This window comes from Pholcus phalangioides, unplaced genomic scaffold (genome assembly GCF_987345545.1).
Source record: "Pholcus phalangioides strain wild (caught in Gottingen) unplaced genomic scaffold, Ppha-v1.0 ptg000005l_1, whole genome shotgun sequence".
Classification (NCBI taxonomy): domain Eukaryota; kingdom Metazoa; phylum Arthropoda; class Arachnida; order Araneae; family Pholcidae; genus Pholcus; species Pholcus phalangioides.
Window position 1 is genome coordinate 7,255,437 of NW_028301598.1, and position 20,732 is coordinate 7,276,168.

The following is a 20,732-nucleotide window of genomic DNA, read 5'->3' on the forward strand; positions in this document are numbered from 1 at the left end:
AATAATTTGCAGACCGGGAAGAAATAAACATGGAAAATAATTTGCAGATGAGCAAAAGATAAATAAATAGGAATAATTTGGTGATTAGCAAGGCATAAGTAAAAATTTTCAGACCAGCGAAAGTTAATTGAAATAAGGAATAATTTGCAGACTGAAAAGAAATAAATATTGAAAATAATTTTCAGACAAGCAAAAGATAAATAGGAATAATTTACTGACAGCAAAAACAGATGTAATAATGAGAGACAGTATTTTATTTTTTAAATCTGGAATCATGTAACAGCTACATAGATTACGCAAAAGTTTTAGTGGACCGCTGGTCCACTAAAACTTTAGATTTAGCGGTTAGATTACACCAGCGGTCAATGGTTTAGAAGACTTTTGCGGGAGGCCATGCAAGAAATGCTTCTCCTGTTTAAAATTCTTTGGATTTTGATTCTGTATATCCCTTCCCTTTTCCCCCTGTATAATCTATGCAAGAAATCATGGAAAACAAATACTTTATCTACTCAAAATTTTAATTTAAAACACATGCAAAATTCATTTTCTCACAAGACAAATTTTTTTTTAGATTTAAATAAGTACATTCACATACACATGCTTACACAATATCTGGATAATGTGCAGCTTAAATTTACGAGACATGAAATTTACGGTCAAATATAAACTTGTTCGCTGGCTAAGCTATCGGCAAACGGTCTGACCAAGGAGCTGGTGGCGAAATAGAATATCAGTCCAAAAGTTATCGAAATAGGAAGAGCTGGCAGTGCCTTCTTGAATATTGCTAGAAGCAGTAGAGTCAAGCAAAGACCCTAAAAAACCAAACAACATAAATTTCACTATTTTATTTCAGTTCACATTGAAGATGCACAGGGTGAACATAAAATAACTTTGTTGATATATGAGGCCTCTGGTGGCCACAATGATCAACAGATTCAAATGAAATACAAGGCATAGATGTTTCAAAATATATGCTCAATAGTTTGACAAAAAGCAAAACCCAAGCTCATGGCAAAAATATTTCGAAAAGTTCGCTTGTTTATGCTGTGAAACAGTGGCTCCCATGCGCAGAGATACATGGGAGTATGAAGGGGTTGCACCCCCAATCATCAAAGATTTGTACGGTTGATCAAAATATACATGCGTGTATATGCATAGATCAGGGTTCGCAAGGTTTTGTACAGTACAGTAAATACCATGGGTTTTACCGTACTGTCCAAAACCTATTTATAACTATAAGTGAAAAACTTTGCAATTTGATGAGGAGGTAACTTCTATAATCAAATACTAAACTTTATCTATTCTATAATATAAAATCACAAACAAACTCGAAAAGGGCCTGTTGCTAAGCAACCGAGTGACGGAAGTGGGTGAAATTTTTGAGTGACGGAAATCTGTTACGGAAGTCGGTTCGATTCATATATCGATATTCACATTCATATATCGTACATTCATATTCATATATCGATATGATATCATATATCGATATTGGGTCGATATTCACATATCGGGACCCATTTGACCCATCGGGACCATGTTATGTGCATGTACCAAGAGGCTCCTACATCCTACAGCAGAGCCCTTAGGCTGGAATTTAGATTTCGAGCCCCCAAACCAGCTTTTCAGGGGCCCCTCTGTGATTAATTTATAGTGTGAAAAATCAAAAAGTGATAAGAATCGTTGTGGCCCCTGTCAGCCCTTCCTTTGTGGGGGGGGGGGGGGGAGGTCCATGCCGAGAGGTATATATATGTATAATATACACACACAACAGCAGTGCTCCCAACACAGGGTCGGGGTACCCGGGGAAGATTTCACGTATAAGTAAAAAGTTTTCATTTCCAGGGGCCCTTGATGGATCTCATTGTTTTCTTGCTGCTTTAACGTTGAAAAATTTCGATAGCGGAAGCAAAATATATATCCAGTCTGGGGCCCCACCAAAAGTATGCGAATTGGTGTCCCGGGTAATTGGTTGGGGGGTCCTGGATTTTATTTGTTGGTAAAACGAATGCAAATGAAAATTTTTCATAGCACTCGCACCGGGGGATGACCGACAAGCTTCCAAGTCGGGGGCCCCATGTTTACAGGTTTCATTTTGGGGCCCTGAACGAATCTCATTCTTTTCCGTTGTAGAATTCGCAACAGCGGAAGCCCGAGATAAAGCCAGTCTGGGGCCCCACCAAAAGTATGCGAATTGGTGTCCCGGGTAATTGGTTGGGGGCCCTGGATTTTATTCGTTGGTAAAACGAATACAAATGGAAATTTTTCATGGCACTAGCTCCGGGAGATGACCGACAAGCTTCCAAGTCGGGGCCCCCATGTTTACAGGACTCATTTTGGGGGCCCTGGATTTTATTTGTTGGTAAAACGAATACAAATGAAAATTTTTCATAGCACTCGCACCGGGGGATGACCGACAAGCTTCCAAGTCGGGGGCCCCATGTTTACAGGTTTCATTTTGGGGCCGTAGAATTCGCAACAGCAGAAGTCCGAGATAAAGCCAGTCTGGAGCCCCACCAAAAGTATGCGAATTGGTGTCCCGGGTAATTGGTTGGGGCCCTGGATTTTATTCGTTCGTAAAACGAATACAAATGAAAATTTTTCATGGTACTCGCTCCGTGGGATGGCCGACAAGCTTCCAAGTCGGGGCCCATGTTTACAGGTTTCATTTTGGGGGCCCTGGATGAATCTCATTCTTTTCTGTTGTAGAATTTGCAACAGCGGAAGCCCGAGATAAAGCCAGTCTGGGGCCCCACCAAAAGTATGCGAATTGGTGTCCCGGGTAATTGGTTGGGGGCCCTGGATTTTATTTGTTGGTAAAACGAATACAAATGGAAATTTTTCATGGCACTCGCTCCGGGGGATGACCGACAAGCTTCCAAGTCGGGGGCCCCATGTTTACAGGTTTCATTTTGGGTGCCCTGGATTTTATTTGTTGGTAAAACGAATACAAATGAAAATTTTTCATGGCACTCGCTCCGGGGGATGACCGACAAGCTTCCAAGTCGGGGCCCATGTTTACAGGTTTCATTTTGGGGGCCCTGGATGAATCTCATTCTCTTCTGTTGTACAATTCGCAACAGCGGAAGCCCGAGATAAAGCCAGTCTGGGGCCCCACCAAAAGTATGCGAATTGGTGTCCCGGGTAATTGGTTGGGGCCCCTGGATTTTATTCGTTGGTAAAACGAATACAAATGGAAATTTTTCATGGCACTCGCTCCGGGGGATGACCGACAAGCTTCCAAGTCGGGGGCCCCATGTTTACAGGTTTCATTTTGGGGGCCCTGGATTTTATTCGTTGGTAAAACGAATACAAATGAAAATTTTTCATGGCACTCGCTCCGGGGGATGACCGACAAGCTTCCAAGTCGGGGGCCCTATGTTTACAGGTTTCATTTTGGGGGCCCTGGATGAATCTCATTCTTTTCTGTTGTAGAATTTGCAACAGCCGAAGCCCGAGATAAAGCCAGTCTGGGGCCCCACCAAAAGTATGCGAATTGGTGTCCCGGGTAATTGGTTGGGGGCCCTGGATTTTATTCGTTGGTAAAACGAATACAAATGAAAATTTTTCATGGCACTCGCTCCGGGGGATGACCGACAAGCTTCCAAGTCGGGGGCCCCCATGTTTACAGGACTCATTTTGGGGGCCCTGGATTTTATTTGTTGGTAAAACGAATACAAATGAAAATTTTTCATAGCACTCGCTCCGGGGGATGACCGACAAGCTTCCAAGTCGGGGGCCCTATGTTTACAGGTTTCATTTTGGGGGCCCTGGATGAATCTCATTCTTTTCTGTTGTAGAATTTGCAACAGCCGAAGCCCGAGATAAAGCCAGTCTGGGGCCCCACCAAAAGTATGCGAATTGGTGTCCCGGGTAATTGGTTGGGGGCCCTGGATTTTATTCGTTGGTAAAACGAATACAAATGAAAATTTTTCATGGCACTCGCTCCGGGGGATGACCGACAAGCTTCCAAGTCGGGGGCCCCCATGTTTACAGGACTCATTTTGGGGGCCCTGGATTTTATTTGTTGGTAAAACGAATACAAATGAAAATTTTTCATAGCACTCGCACCGGGGGATGACCGACAAGCTTCCAAGTCGGGGGCCCCATGTTTACAGGTTTCATTTTGGGGCCCTGGGCGAATCTCATTCTTTTCTGTTGTAGAATTCGCAACAGCAGAAGTCCGAGATAAAGCCAGTCTGGAGCCCCACCAAAAGTATGCGAATTGGTGTCCCGGGTAATTGGTTGGGGCCCTGGATTTTATTCGTTCGTAAAACGAATACAAATGAAAATTTTTCATGGTACTCGCTCCGTGGGATGGCCGACAAGCTTCCAAGTCGGGGCCCATGTTTACAGGTTTCATTTTGGGTGCCCTGGATTTTATTTGTTGGTAAAACGAATACAAATGAAAATTTTTCATGGCACTCGCTCCGGGGGATGACCGACAAGCTTCCAAGTCGGGGCCCATGTTTACAGGTTTCATTTTGGGGGCCCTGGATGAATCTCATTCTTTTCTGTTGTAGAATTTGCAACAGCGGAAGCCCGAGATAAAGCCAGTCTGGGGCCCCACCAAAAGTATGCGAATTGGTGTCCCGGGTAATTGGTTGGGGGCCCTGGATGTTATTTGTTGGTAAAACGAATACAAATGAAAATTTTTCATGGCACTCGCTCCGGGGGATGACCGATAAGCTTCCAAGTCGGGGGCCCCATGTTTACAGGTTTCATTTTGGGGCCCTGGATTTTATTCGTTGGTAAAACGAATACAAATGAAAATTTTTCATGGCACTCGCTCCGGGGGATGACCGACAAGCTTCCAAGTCGGGGGCCCCATGTTTACAGGTTTCATTTTGGGGCCCTGGACGAATCTCATTCTTTTCTGTTGTAGAATTCGCAACAGCGGAAGCCCGAGATAAAGCCAGTCTGGGGCCCCACCAAAAGTATGCGAATTGGTGTCCCGGGTAATTGGTTGAGGGCCCTGGATTTTATTCGTTGGTAAAACGAATACAAATGGAAATTTTTCATGGCACTCGCTCCGGGGGATGACCGACAAGCTTCCAAGTCGGGGGCCCCATGTTTACAGGTTTCATTTTGGGGGCCCTGGATTTTATTCGTTGGTAAAACGAATACAAATGAAAATTTTTCATGGCACTCGCTCCGGGGGATGACCGACAAGCTTCCAAGTCGGGGGCCCTATGTTTACAGGTTTCATTTTGGGGGCCCTGGATGAATCTCATTCTTTTCTGTTGTAGAATTTGCAACAGCCGAAGCCCGAGATAAAGCCAGTCTGGGGCCCCACCAAAAGTATGCGAATTGGTGTCCCGGGTAATTGGTTGGGGGCCCTGGATTTTATTCGTTGGTAAAACGAATACAAATGAAAATTTTTCATGGCACTCGCTCCGGGGGATGACCGACAAGCTTCCAAGTCGGGGGCCCCATGTTTACAGGTTTCATTTTGGGGGCCCTGGATTTTATTCGTTGGTAAAACGAATACAAATGAAAATTTTTCATGGCACTCGCTCCGGGGGATGACCGACAAGCTTCCAAGTCAGGGGGCCCCATGTTTACAGGTTTGATTTTGGGGGCCCTGGATTTTATTCGTTGGTAAAACGAATACAAATGAAAATTTTTCATGGCACTCGCACCGGGGGATGACCGACAAGCTTCCAAGTCGGGGGGGCCCCATGTTTACAGGTTTGATTTTGGGGGCCCTGGATGAATCTCATTCTTTTCTGTTGTAGAATTTGCCACAGCCGAAACCCGAGATATAGCCCGTCTGGGGCCCACTAAAAATCTGCGTATTGTGCCCCCGCTACTGGATGTGGGGCCCTGGATTTTATTCGTTGTAAAATTGATAAAAATGAAAAATTCTCACAGGGGGGTGTCAGACAAGCTTGCAGGTCAGGGCTTCATGGAAATGTTGGCAGGTTGTAATTCGGTGCCCCTGAATGTATCTCATTGATTTTTGTGGTTTAACATTGTAAAATTTGCAACACATCGGTAGCCCAAGATATATCCAATGTGGGGCCCCACTGAAATTCAGCGAATTGAATCTGGGGACCCCCATGGGGAAGTTTTCTGGGGATACTTGATGAATCTCATTTGTTTTTTGTTGCTTTATTATTATTTTCATTAAAATTCGCTTCTTCAGTAGGCTGGTGCTTTCACACGTCCCTTTCCCCTTTTCCATAGCACGCTGATGAAGTGGGACGAAATAAACAAGATATGTCCGGGAGAGAAGTGGCAGGGGGGCAGAGCCCCTCTAGTATTATATAAATTATATATTATTAACTACATTAAATATAATAAAATTTTGAAATTCAAAACAGTATGTGCGAAGGGTTATATGACTGATATTAGATTTTCAAACAATTGAAAACTGTACTGTCTTGAGGTTAGATTTATGGAAACCTGAAAGATACAAGAATGGGATAGAAATTTGTCACATGAAAATTAGAAAAAAGCAATAGATATGACTACAGGATGAAATTAAACTTACGTAATAATCAAACACTAATAATCAAGCACAGCTGCACCTTTTAACATTTGATAACACATAACTAATTTAGCTGCCCTATCTGTGCCAAAATGATTTCTAAGATAACAAAATTTGAAAATATTCTTTCAATTGATGCTTAACTTGGGGGACACGAAAATAAAAAAAACAATGTGTTAAAGACGGCCTTTCTATAAGCCTTCTTCCAGTATTTTTCTTATTGCTATGTGATAGAATTGTAAATATAGCTGGAATTTATTCGGTGAAATATTAGCTTCTAGCCACATAAGAGCAACAATTTAAATTTAACAAAAATTTTGGGTCTTGAAGTCTTTTATCATCATGTAGGCGTAATCAGTGTTTGTGAAATTGTGTTCTGTTAGTCATGTGTAGGTGCTACATAGTGGTCTCATTTTCTTCGGATATTTTCCTTTACTTATAATTAGTTCTTGAAAATTGAGAACGTAAAATAGAAAATTCACTTGAAAATTTAAAGAAAAAAGTTTGAAAAGTCAAAATAGAACAATTTGCATCAAATAAACACTACACCATTGATATATATTCACATCATTATATTGGTATCTAATAAAAAATAATATTATGTTTAGTTTCACAATAATGCAATGATTATAACTGACACTGTGTATTTGGTACCTTCAATATAATGTATTTTTTAAAGATAAATGTTTGGACAGATTCCGCAGGGTTTTGGACAAGCACTGTCCTAAATACAGTACCTGCTTCATAATTATACATGAAAAATAAGATGTGAAGTAGAAATAACATTTACAACAAACTAAAAAATTGAAAAAACAGTGTTTATTTAAACAGTTACATGAGTGATATTAATTTAGTATCAGATTTCCAGCTTAAAACCATAAATTTGGTGAAACAATTAACTTAGAAAAAAAACTAAATGACACCTTTTTGAAACATTTTTTATTTGCCGTATATACTTGTGTATAAGCCGACCCCCCCACTTCAGGACCACCAAGACCACAATAAATTTAAAACCCGTGTATAAGCCGACCCCCAAAAAATCCGTCCATATCAGAGAAAAAAATTCTTATATTTTCATACAAAATGAATTGCTTGCGGATATTTGCAATAGAAAATTGTTCAAACTTCTTAATCCGTTCCTTCTGAGTGTCCAAGCTCATAGAAACAAAAAAAAGTTTTCCCAACAGATTTATGACCCTAGTTGATTTATTTGCATTTATGGAATATAAAAAAATGGCTTCCATAATATCAGGGTACTTTCTGTAACTCTGTAACTGAGCAAGTTCAAATGTAGAAACTACAGACAAACCGTAGCAGTTGGCAACTCTGCTTGTATCAAAAAAAGACTACTTTTCAAATGTAAGGGTGCAAACGGCAACCTGGTACATAAATATGTTGGTACTTTAAAATTTTTCTGCATTTATGGAACAACCTGTACTTTACACACAAGAAATAACGAGATGCTTTTCGTACTTACAATGAGAATCGCTACGAAACACGCAAGGGTGGTATTCCAGTCTCCATAGGATGATGCTTTACCGACCAACACGCTGTAGAAAATGAAGTCTCCGAGACCAAGTTTGACTCCTCCTGTGAGAAAAAATAATTCAATTAAATCATTTAGCAAATGAAAATTCCGGAAATCCAAAACATTTAGATTCATTTTCTAACAAATTATAATGCAATCTTATCACAAAGCTGTCTCTTAGATGGTTCACATCCTACAGTTGTAAACTCATTGACGAAGGCTTTGCTTATAGGAGGGGGGGGGGATAGAAGATAATTCCATCAACATATCACAAATGACCACTATACAGTTCTGCCAATGATTTCTTGTTCAGTGCAACCTCAATAACTTGACATTTATTACTCCCACAGTTAGCACAACACTAAATATTCAATGAGGGAAAACCCCCTCTAACTCTACGCACATGACCACCAAATACTGCTTAAGTCGACTATGATTTATATTGCATTATCCCAACTCATTTTCACAAATCGCCCATGAGTTTATTGGTTCAAAATTTTTCACAGCATTACTCTCGTGCATTTCAAAAATTCTGTTTCATAGTTTCTGCCGTTTGTTTGTTGATTGATATGCGTCGAAGATTCATCCCCACACCTTTGGCAAGGTTATTCCTGTTATTCTTCTGTTCGGTATAAATATGAAAACTCGGCAACAGCCACAGATATATGTGAATGATTTCTTAAATTTTTGATGAGATTGTAGAGCGAGAGAAAGAGAAAGCTAGATCAAAATGTTTCAGTGCTGGAAATGATGGAAGTGGTCATTTTGACCAAAAAGCTACTTTGACATAGGATTACACCCAAACTGTTTATCTCAGGTTGAAATTTCATGACTTTTCTCATCTTGTTGAGGCTCTTAATATCTTAAAATATAAATGCTCTAGGTTTCATAGTAGGCATCTTCTAGCTGGCTCTCCTCTCATCATGCCTGCCATGACCAGATCATAAGAATTAAGATTTTAATTGATTCGTTTATTGAGATCATAAATCAACTACAGCAAACACAAATGATTTTTTTTTTTGCACCATTCATTTTGAATCACCCTTTGTATAGGACAATGTTTGAGCAAATGATTTTAAAAAATCATATGAAAATGAAATAGAACTTACTTTCTTCTTCTTCACTATGCATCTCGGTTTGCGCTGGTTGAGGAGGTGCAAGTCGCTGCGACGCGTGACGCATTCTTTCCAATGATCTTGTTGAACCAAGCGTCCTATTTGCTGATGCATGACTAGTTTCATTTAGTTGAGGGTTTTCTAGACAAAGAATAAATAATTTATTTAGCATCCATACAAAAGGTGTTTAGAAACTAACAAATACAAGGGAGAATATTTGATCACTGCCTAATGAATATTGGTATCAGAATTTTTTTTAAATAACACAGGATTAATGTAGCACCCAAACCAGCATTCAAAATCATTGGTGGTCTGAGACCACTGATTAAACAATCAGAAAACAGAGAAAAAAATTGTGGTTAAGGGGGCCAGTAGCAAAAACTTCTGCCCCTTCCTTCTGCGATGATACATCTATCACGGAAGAATCCCCTACGGGAGAATCACTAATATGCAGAACGATTGACTGCAGCTCCAATTGTTTTTATGGTTTTTTGCACCCTTGGTCGTATATCACAGACATGCATTCTTCTAAATAATACAAGTAATATATTACTTCTAGTATGTTAATAATAATACTCTGAACAATTATTCAGAATGAAATAAACTATTATACGCTTGTAGGTGGAATTCTTGTTATTCTGTTATGAAAATTTGTATATATGTACAGGATGTTCTGTTAATGGACTGACAAACTGAGGGTTGTTAGTAGGCATAAAGAGGAACAAAAATTGCAATGGAACATGGTGTTGCCAATCACGTTGAAAGGGTGAAAATCGCGAAAAACGCATGCAAGCTCCGAGTCCAGAGGAGACGAAAGGTGGATGCCAGTTGATTGCTGAATGTGTTCATGGGTTCCTATGGGATCACCTTAAATCACTCATTTACGCAACGCCTGTGGACACACTGGAGGATCTCAGTGTGGAATGTCGTCACTGCAGCAGACATCAAAAGCATACCTGGTATTTTCGAGTGCGTCCAGGAATTGTTTTTAGGTTGTAGACTGTGCAATGACGTCAGCGGCCACCATTTCCAACAACTCTTGTAAAAACTAATCAAATAAATCTTTTTGTAGTTGGTATTGTACTTTTTGTCGTTCCAGCGTGACATCAAAACCTGCATGCATTTTTTGTGATTTTCACCCTCTCAACGTGGTTTGCGACACCATGTTTCATTGCAATTTTTGTTCCTCATGATCTCTACTAACAACCCTCAGAGTTTGTCGGTCCATTAACAGAACACCCTGTATATATATTACATACACATATACTCATCTAATAAAATTATGGATGCACCCATCTTTTGGGAATGCTTTGATATCTCCTTAAGATGGAAAGTGAGGTGTGTCTGGTCCTTCAAGATTGAATGTTCAACTGTTGATCAGAGCAGATTTCGTTCAGTGAACCAGTAGTTCTTGTATTCACTGATCCCATGGACCAGTGACTTTTATTTTTCAATGCTGCAAAGGATTATAAAATATTCTGAGGTGATCAAGCTACAAGCCTAAAGGAACATTTTATTGTTTCAGATTTTTAAGATAGCAATCTGTCTTGGTCAATATCAGAAACAATGGGGGGGGGGATTTCCTGTTACATGCTAACAACTGGGTCTGAAATGGACACGATATATTATGAAGACATTGAGTATACATTATTTTGCATAAAGTCAATGGAAAACCAGATTAGTAACCAGCAGTACCTCATTCAGTTGAACTTTGATAACACTGCTACAAGGAAAAAGTTTCTTATATGGAAATATAAGAAAGTTATATATTATAAAATAACCTTTCTAAAGGTTAAAAATAACAGTTGAAATTCAAATCTGAAAATAGAAATTTACTATCAGGCAAAGTTTTTTAGTTATTGAATTTTTAAGCATATCTGAACAGCTTAGTTCGTGACTTTGGTTCAGTGTAAGGAAGTGCATAAGGTGTCAGTTGCTAATTTTGATGAAAGGGTATCATTGGAAAGGCCGATAGAACTACTGTCAGAGTTGCATTGCACTGTTTTCACGATGGGGGTAAACTTATCTCACTAATGGTTTATTATAAATATCATGGTTTATTATAAATAAATGGTTTATTATAAATTTATTTATATATGTTACACCCGATTTAAATGTTATATCGTCATTTTGAAGTTGTATAAAACGACTAAAAAACAATAACTGTCATGAGACTACCCCTCTTTGCACGAAATTTAAACAAAAATCAGTAAATAAAAACCATGTCAATTTGACATTTTTGTTTAGTTTGTGAACTGAGGAATTTATTGTATTGTCATTGCAATATCCTGATGTACATTTTGTAATGAATATGCATGTATATTTTGTAATGGTTTTTATAGAGTTACATAAATTCTGTTTGATTTCATTTGTAAGAACCGGTATTTTCTTCGTACATAAATGAATTGGCCCCATCTCGACAAATAGCACAACTTTGATGGATAAATTCATTGGTTTTTTTTACTACCCATGACAAGACCTTTCCAACAATACTACTTTGTCAACATCAGCATCTGGCACCTCGTGCACTTCCCTGGTAAGTAAATAGGAAAAAAAAACGGAACTGTTAGGCTCAAGGTTGCAAGAATGTAAACTATTACAGCCAGACAAATATTACTGAGTATAGGCATATAGGAAACAAATTTTTCTTTATTTAGAAAGTTCAAAACATGATGACCAATGATGACTGCAATGTTTATAGCATAATAAATGCTATGAAATTCAAATACAAGCCACAGGAATGGAATTTTTTTATAGATGCCTCAAAATATAATCTAAAGGCAGTTCTTCATTTTGGGAAAGTAATGCTTTCTGTACCAGTGCCTATGTGAATAATGACTAAAGAGTCACAATATTTTTAAAAATATGGTTGAATTAGTGAAATATAATGAGCATAAATAGAAAATATGCAGTGATTTGAAAGCAGTATTCATGAAATTCAGTATGCAACAAGGCTTTACCAACAAATGTTTTCTGTGTGAGTGGGATAGCTGAGACAGAAATCCCCCCACAAAAGAAAGATTTGGTCTCAATGTTAATGGAAAGTGGAAGTAAAAAATATACACACGAGAAATTGGTAGCCAGTGATTATATACGGCTGACCCCTACTGCTGGAACACTATTTGAGAGTGCAAAAGTGATCACAAGAGAAAGAAAAATAAAATTTTTGAATTCTTGGGGAAAACAAGTTTATTGATATTTTCTATCCGTAAATACATTCCCCCCCCCAAAATATATAATTCATAGTCCAGTACTTAGGCGTCACAAGTGGAGTTCCTCAAGGAAATGTCCTTGGCCCCATACTTTTTAACTTTTTATCGATAAACTCGATCAGGGTATCTATGGGATAACTAGCAAATTCGCAGATGATGTGAAGCTAATGGGGGTAATCAGGAATCAAAGCGATAGGGAGTTGCTCCAGACCAACTTAAACAGGATTGCAGCATGGGCAAATGAATGGAGCATGACGTTTAGCTTTGATAAGTGCATGGTCACTCATTTTGGTTCGAACAACCCACGGTTCTCTTACGAGTTCAATGGTGTCACTATCCCGTATGCAACTAGGGTCACCGATTTGGGAATTCTCATTGATGAGCGGCTTAGGTTTTCTGAACATTGTTCAGCGGTGGTCAAAAAAACGAATAGAATGCTTAGTCTCATTTTCAAAAAGGTCTCTTCGCGTTCTCCTAAAGTCATTCTTCCGCTTTTTCGAGGTTTAGTTCGTCCTGAACTGGAGTATGCTGTAAAGTTTGGGAGACCATACCTACAGAGGGACATAGACTTGGTTGAAGGGGTGCAGAGAAGAGCTACACGTGTCCTTATTGGCACACGGGGCTTGAGTTATGAAGAGAGACTTCATTTTTTGAATATGTTTACATTGGATGAACGCAGGTGTCGAGGAGATATGATCAAAGTGTTCAAAATTTTCAATGGGATGGATAGGATGGACCATGAACTTTTAGTACACTGTCAATCGACTGCTTTTACAAGGGGACACCAGTATCGATTGGTGAGGGACAATGCAAGGTTACGGTGTCGCAGGGAATTTTTCTCTAATAGGGTTGTTAATAAACGGAATAGCTTACCCCCGGAGGTAGTAAATTGTAACACAATTGACACGTTTAAAAAGAAATACGATAAACATGGTGGGGTAAATCGAGAAGCTATCCATACATAGAATAAGACAACCATAAGTATTCTTTATGGGCATTGTATAATATTTTATCACGTGCATATATTGTTTATAATTTTTGTTAATTGCATTTTTAATTGGGTTGCTGTATTTTTGAAATATATGACATCCGTATTTTTATGGGCATCTTTTTTTCAGCCGCCTTGTTGGGCATTTTGCCTGTTGTGGCATTGTATTTGTATTTAATTTTTATTTTATTCTATTTGGAATCTTTCTATACAATTTTAAAAGTGACGAATAATGATCATTACATATTTTGCCCATATAGATACACTGCGTAAGAAATAAAAATATCTGAAACTGCTTACAATTTGAGAACTATGCCTTCTACAGAGAAACAAATTATAGACTTGATTCTTACAAATTATAGAATTTATACTATAATTTTAATAATAATCTTAATACTATAATTTTAATAATAATCTTAATACTATAATTTTAATAATAATCTTAATACTATAATTTTAATAATAATCTTAATACTATAATTTTAATAATAATCTTAATACTATAATTTTTATAATAATCTTAATACTATAATCTTAACAAATTATTAATACTAAAATTATTAATAGATTAATAATACTAAAATTATTAATCCATTAATAATCCATCTTATCCATCCATCCATCTTAATCAAAATTCAATAAGAATCAAATCTATAATTTGTTAACTTCTAGAAAAGTTATTTTCACTTTTATTTGTGGAACATTGTAATTCGAACATCCATTACTCATATTTGTGGTGAATTCAAGCAGTTTTAATTTTCAAAGCAGTATATCAAAGTTACATGTATTAAAAATGAAACTTGAATTTTCAATATAACTCAGTTATATCAATTATCAAAAGCACTTCAAGGCATCAAAGTTTGACTGTATGTGTTATGGAAGAAGATTGGGAAACAGCAAGATGATCCATAACTTTGACAATTTATTGCACGATTATGGCTAATATGAATGTAACAAATGTAAATTTTTAGTTAACATAACAAACGAAAGCAGCGATCACATTCAAAACTCACCAATATATATACAGTAAAAGTGTGTTATAATGAGAGCTCACAATAACATGGAAAGTTGTTTTGACATACTTCTCCTTGTAAGTAAATTTCCATTTTTTGCTCTGTCAGATTATAAATTAAAAAAAATATGTGCTATAATTATCTTCTAGCTCATTTTGTCTTAATCTGGGATATCTCTGAAAGAACTCAACAAACAAGTTATCAAGGGCGTTCTTCTTTAAATATGTATTACAGTGGTACCATGCTGTAGGAAGCTCAGATTATTATGATGACCCTTCTTGAGTCCTGTATATAGTTTCTCAGTGCCTCTGCCATCATCATGGGTGTGATAGATAGTAATTATTTCACAAAATTTCTTTCCATCTATGGAAGTGTTGATGTTTCATCAGCATCAAATAACTAGAGCGTGTGCTTTTTAATTACTACTGTAACATTTTAAAATTAAATATAATTATAAGAACGATTACACATTTTTAAGAAAAATGGAGAGACGAAAGCATGCTTTCAGAACCATGTGGTCCAGTCGAGTGTTTCAACTCCTAGTGTTACCAGATTCATATCTCTTTGTCTGCTTCGTCCTGGCATCACTGGATCTGTCTGCATTGGGTGCTTCTGGGACGAACTAGATACACCACACTACTCCCCCCAAGTACCAAAGGTACGATTTCTGATTATACATACGAGTAGCTGTACTTAGGGTTGAAACACTAGCGCCTACCGGAGCATGTTGTTGTGGTGGTGATTTGAGTAGGATTTGGCCCGACGGTTGAGGAACACTGCACTAGAACAACCAAGGGCCCTTCTGAAGGATGGATTTCACACATTCCTTTTCCTATTCACATCTTTCGAAGTCCAATATTAGACGATTGTTATTTGCTCTATCGTCATTTCATTGACGATAGAGCAAATAACATGTCATAGATGTGTCTAGAATAGGATCTGGTCGTTTCGGTTGTTGATGAACAGTTCAATAATGTGAAGGTGAGTTTTAGCCTGTCTACATCGATTGTGGTTTCTCTAGTTTCTTGGTTGATGGTGAAATATTTCTCAGAACGTTTAAGCACTTTAAACAGTCCATCGTATGCTTGCTGTAAAGGTTTCTTCACTCCATCGCGGTGCACTTATCGAGCTGAGGATGGACGAAGGTTGTCGGTTTTGAGTGAGATGATGTTGGCACTGGTGTCAGCTTTCGCATATTTTCTCGCAGTCGAAGGATGAAGTCTGATGTGTACTCCTCTGATTTGGGTGTTGGATTAAGGAATTCGGCTGGTAGTCGGATCGGGGAACTGTACCCCATCTCTGTAGTGGAGCACTGTATATCTTCTTTGAAGGCTGCTCGCAAATGAAGGAGAACAAGCGGCAGTGTCTCTGTCCATCAATGATCATTGTGGCATCAAAGCGACTGCTTCAATGATCGGTGGAACCACTCCAATAGTCCATTTCTGGCAGGATGTTGGGTTACATTCCAGCATCAAAGAAGACCTCCAAGTATCAACCGCTGAGTTGGTATATAGCACAGCCCCACGCCTTCCGGGGGAACTCTTTCGGCACTCGGATGAAAGAGACATCCTACTTCGATATGACTTCTTGCAGAGACTGAGAGACCATTTCTCCAGTGTGAGAGCAGTACAAACATCTCATCACAATTTGTTCAAGCCTTTCGTCTCGACAGACTTGCTAACTTCTCCATCAGTTTTGCCCGACAAGACTGTGTACAAAAACCTCTATTTTATATTAAACATTAATGGCAATCATAAAAGTTTATCCACGTTTTATGTTAAATAATAATTTATGTGATATTTTCAAAAATTAGTATATTTCCAGGTTTGGCTGAAGAGTAAGATTTCGTATTGACCCTTTGAATATATATAATTCATAATTATGTATAGTATATGTATTGTAATTTTTTTTATTCGTATGATTAATTATTCAATTTTTTTTTCTCAAGTGTTTCATATTCGACTGGAGGGGGAGTACTGTAGTGCATGCTTATCCGTATAGATGGCGCCCTTTTCTCACACTCCTCGTAATTGTAAAAAAGACAGTTGGAATTGTACCACTGATTTGTATAAACATGTCTTCCTTCTCATTATATTAAATCGTTAAGTTTTGATTGTGTTTTATCTTGTCACTACAAGCATTGGATCAGGACCATCCTTTTCATGAGTATGAAAAACTGCTCCGATGGCAATGTCTGAGGAATCGACCATTACAGAGAGTTGTTGCCCAGGGGCCTGGAATGCAAGAGTTGCCGCTTGGTGTAAGTCCGCTTTGCATTTCTCAAAGTTAACGAGAGACTCTGGGGTCCATGGGACAAGACATTTATCATTTTTCTTTGAATCCTTCAGGAATTCATTCAGAGGAGCTTGCGTAGTCGCAGAATTTAGAAGGAAAGAGGATAAAAATTGATTGTGGCTAAAAAATGTCTGAGTTCAGCGATGGTTTTGGGGTTGGAAAGTCTGTGATGTTTAGTACTTTCTCTGGAAGTGGTTTCACACCTTGTGTGGTACGGTCGAGTGTTTCAACTCCTAGTGTTGCCAGATTCATATCTCTTTTTTTTCTGCTTCTTCCTGGCACCACTCTGTCTGCATTATGTGTTTCTGGGTCACACTAGATACACCACAGTAGGAAGCAAGATTTATAGGAAAGAAAAAGAATTTTTATAGTTATTTTTATTATTACCGAGATTTGGCCTTTGAGATTGTTTCAGAAAAAAAAAAAAAAAACTTACGAGACAGAGGTGAAAATGCAGTGATTTAGTATAATAAACTCAGATTTTTTTCTTTAAGGTAAGGAAATTTTCTTGATGTTCAGAGTTTTGAAATAGGTTTTACTGTAGTTATTTACAATTAAATCCTGTTATAAGGAACTTTAAGTGCACAGCTACCAATTTTTCCGTGGCTGTCATCATCAAAAGAATAAAAAAAACGACAAAAAATTAAGAAAAGAAACATCGAATTTGCAATTCTTCACTTCTCTTTTTTTTTTAGAAAGCGACTCCCAACTCCCGTCCCTTATGCTTACATGAAAAAGGTTTTGTGACCTCGTACTACCTGGACTCAGGGCACAATACCCTATATGAACAGTGGTTAAAGCCATCTTAATCTGTAAACTTCAACAAACATGATGGCCCATTCACATTGAAAAAGTTTTTTTTTCAATACGTAACTGATCATAGAAAGACTGATGGATAATTCAATCACCATATTTTCTCCCACATATTATAATGAAAATCATGATCTATACACGGTATAATATGGGACATCACCAATTGCAGGCAAAAATCTTATTTATTTCTAAAAACAGCTGATGGACGGGAAATTGAGCTTTTCTGGGAATTTCATGAAAAAAAAAATGTTTGATGTGACGAATATATCCAGTAAGTATCGCAAGTTCAAAGCATTATTGAAAAAATGTGACATTTTTTCAGAATAGCCGGACAGCGAATGATAATGAAAAATACTGGAATGTCTTGTAAAATATTGGGTAATATGATTACTTTATGCTTCTCATGTTAGTTAATCCCTTGGGTTCGAACCCCACCGTCACCACAGTGGCAGTCGGTTGAAGTTAGTTTTCTGTGGTTCCCAACTTTGAGGCACAAATGCGAGCTGATCTTCTCATTAAAAAGTCTCACCACACAGAGCAACAGGCCTACAAACAGTACAAATATTCAGTCATTACACTTCACTTCTGAAATATAGATGGCAGCACTGAAAAATCAGACACAACACTAGATACACACTCAAACTGTTAGATACTTAGACTTACACTTCCGGCACAACTCACTAGATAGTAAATTGCCCCTAGATGGCTATAGGCCTAGGTTGTGCTCGGGTTGAAAGAAATAAAGAAGTTAGTTAACCCTTGTTAAACCCTTAAAAAATTTTAAACATGCAAAAATAATGTTTGAAGTATTTTTAAGAAGATCGCAGGACTTTTGTGAGGAAGCTACAGGATTTTTACCTTGTGAAGGTTGACAAGTCTATTTAAGAGATTGAAATTTTAGTGTCTTTGTGTGCTGAGATTCACTGAATTCGATATAAGAAATTGTCTTATGTTTACTAGACCAAAAATTGCACTTGTTGTATCCGAAGGTTTGCTATAAACTGGGTTTGCTGTAACACAGTTCAACTATACTATATTAAATATAGTATAGTTGAACTGTGTTACAGACAATGAACTATATTATATTTAATATAGTATAGTTCATTGTCTGTAACATGCTACTACAGAAATACTATATTAAATATAGTATAGTTGTACAACTATACTATATTTAATATAGTATAGTTCATTGTCTGCATCATGCTACAATGTATAAATTTGATATTTGTTAAAAAATGTTTTGTACATTTAAAAAATGTAACACAAATAATATCCTCTCAGTTATTTGTCATTCTCCCTGGTTCCAGGGAACATGAGATAATTGGGAGTTTACTGTAGTTTTAATAACAACTGATAGTCACATACCAGCGTAGCAGTCTCTGTTGGCATGTCCATCCCTGTCTGATAGAACAGTGCGATCGGTATCACTCATGGTAACACACCAAGCCATAGCAGCTGTAAAAGAAAAAATAAGAATATTAACTGGCCTAATAAAAGATATCTGCAAGAAAACGTAATACGCAACAGGAAGTAGGTAGTTTGTTTCCTCACAAGAATAAATGAGAGCTGGGAAAATTGGTTCGTTTCTCTCCTGAGCTGTTTCAACCAAAATTCTCAATGGTCCTTTAGGACAGAGAACAGCGATCAGATCTGAAAAGAAAATTTAAAAAATTATCGTAAAAAAAATTTGACAACATAACACATTTCTAATCTGAAATGGATACCATGAAAACAAAAACCATGATAATCATGATACATAATTTTAACAATTCTTTTACCCCAAACCGATATGACTCCCAAGACCACCCAAGTAGTCCAGTCAGGCAGGTATTTGATGAAGACGAGAGCCATCAATGCCGAAACCAGGATCAGGTAGGCCTGTTGCAGCAACAAAGGACCTTTCCAGTGTATGCAAACCATCCCAACGACACCAAAATTCCACATGATGACAGCTACTGTTATGTAATCCATCGGAATATTATATGCTCTTAAGACTTCCCTAAAGTGATGAAAATAATATTAAAAAATACATATGCTGCAGCAAAAAAAACAGTACAGCAAATTTTCTTATGACAAAACTTTCCTCCATATACATTCTTTCTGAATTTTTCCTCTAAATTTTAAATTATTTCTCTGTGACAAATATTTTTGCAAAGAGACTTAATTACATGGATACTTGACTATATAATGCAGTATACACACAGCTTAATATGATTATATCAAGACTAGGTTTTTGATAACAATAACCAATTGATAATAAATTTGATATTATTTCATATCTGAAAAATACATTAACATGAGAATGGGGATCACACATCACATTTTTTTTTAGTTTTTTCATATTCTCAGTCACTTAACATTAGAAGGACTGATACCGGTCAAAATGACTAGTTGATTTTTGCTATAAAATCCTGATTTTGATAAGTTTGTTTTATGTTTAAATGTAGATATGAGTGTACATGTAAGCAATAGAATATATAAACTTTGAGCTTTCCAAATAAATTTTATCATTGATCTCTTTGCTCTGGAACACATATGTGTACCTGTTTTTTAACAGTTTTTGATACTTTGAAATTGTTTTAATGATTGTTTTTTCAAGTTAAAACTTGAAGTGTGTGTAAAGGTGTTTAACAAATTAAGTTAATTGATTAATTATTTTTCCACATCCCCCCTTTTTAAAGGCCATTTTGACATACAACACAAATCAATTGAGAAAAAAAAATTAATGGTCAGATTTGAAGAGGATAATACCTATCCGAAAGTTTCTTGTTGTATAACGATATAAAAATATTTACATTTTAAATACATTGTAATTGTAATTGCATTCACACACCAAAGTTTCTACACTTTTCAATACCTTTGTTAACTTAGAAACACATTTTACGTATTGGAAATTTATTGCTTGCTTTGTTATTGCATAGCAGGACCTCATCACTGTCTTTTTCCTGGTACAGTAGTACTTGTTGTTAGCAAAATTCAGGTTCCTGAACAAATAAGGGTCTCTAAGCTTTTGAGTGAATTTCAACAAGGAGGAAATTAACCTTCCCAGTGTTTTTTTAATATCAGTATTCCAGGCAAAAATCCTATGTTGACCACCAACTTTAGTTCTATAAGGTTAAGTTTTTATTTAACGGCACGACAAAAGAACAAATGAGTAGTGGTTTTTTTTTTCCACAAATCAACTGAGAATTTTGTGAGGCTACGTCAAATGTTGTTGAAAATGCACATTGGCGAATGAATGATATGTGCACAGAATGCTTTCCAGTCATTTGATCAAC

At 37.3% G+C, this 20,732-nt stretch overlaps 1 protein-coding gene across 2 annotated transcripts in view; it reads right to left on the reverse strand.

The window, feature by feature from the left end:
• Nucleotides 1-233: 233 nt before the first annotated feature.
• Psn (presenilin) overlaps nucleotides 234-20,732 on the reverse strand; it is a 31,861-nt gene continuing 11,362 nt past the window's right edge. The window contains exons 6-11 of one of the 2 annotated variants that reach the window (XM_089232250.1): nucleotides 19,233-19,453; nucleotides 19,006-19,104; nucleotides 18,820-18,909; nucleotides 9,128-9,274; nucleotides 7,968-8,080; nucleotides 234-812 (exon numbers count right to left, since the gene is read on the reverse strand). In XM_089232250.1, coding sequence (XP_089088376.1) covers nucleotides 657-812; nucleotides 7,968-8,080; nucleotides 9,128-9,274; nucleotides 18,820-18,909; nucleotides 19,006-19,104; nucleotides 19,233-19,453 — 826 coding nt within the window. In that variant the 3' untranslated portion in view covers nucleotides 234-656. The remainder of the gene's footprint in view (nucleotides 813-7,967; nucleotides 8,081-9,127; nucleotides 9,275-18,819; nucleotides 18,910-19,005; nucleotides 19,105-19,232; nucleotides 19,454-20,732) is intronic. The other variant, XM_089232251.1, reaches the window with a different exon arrangement.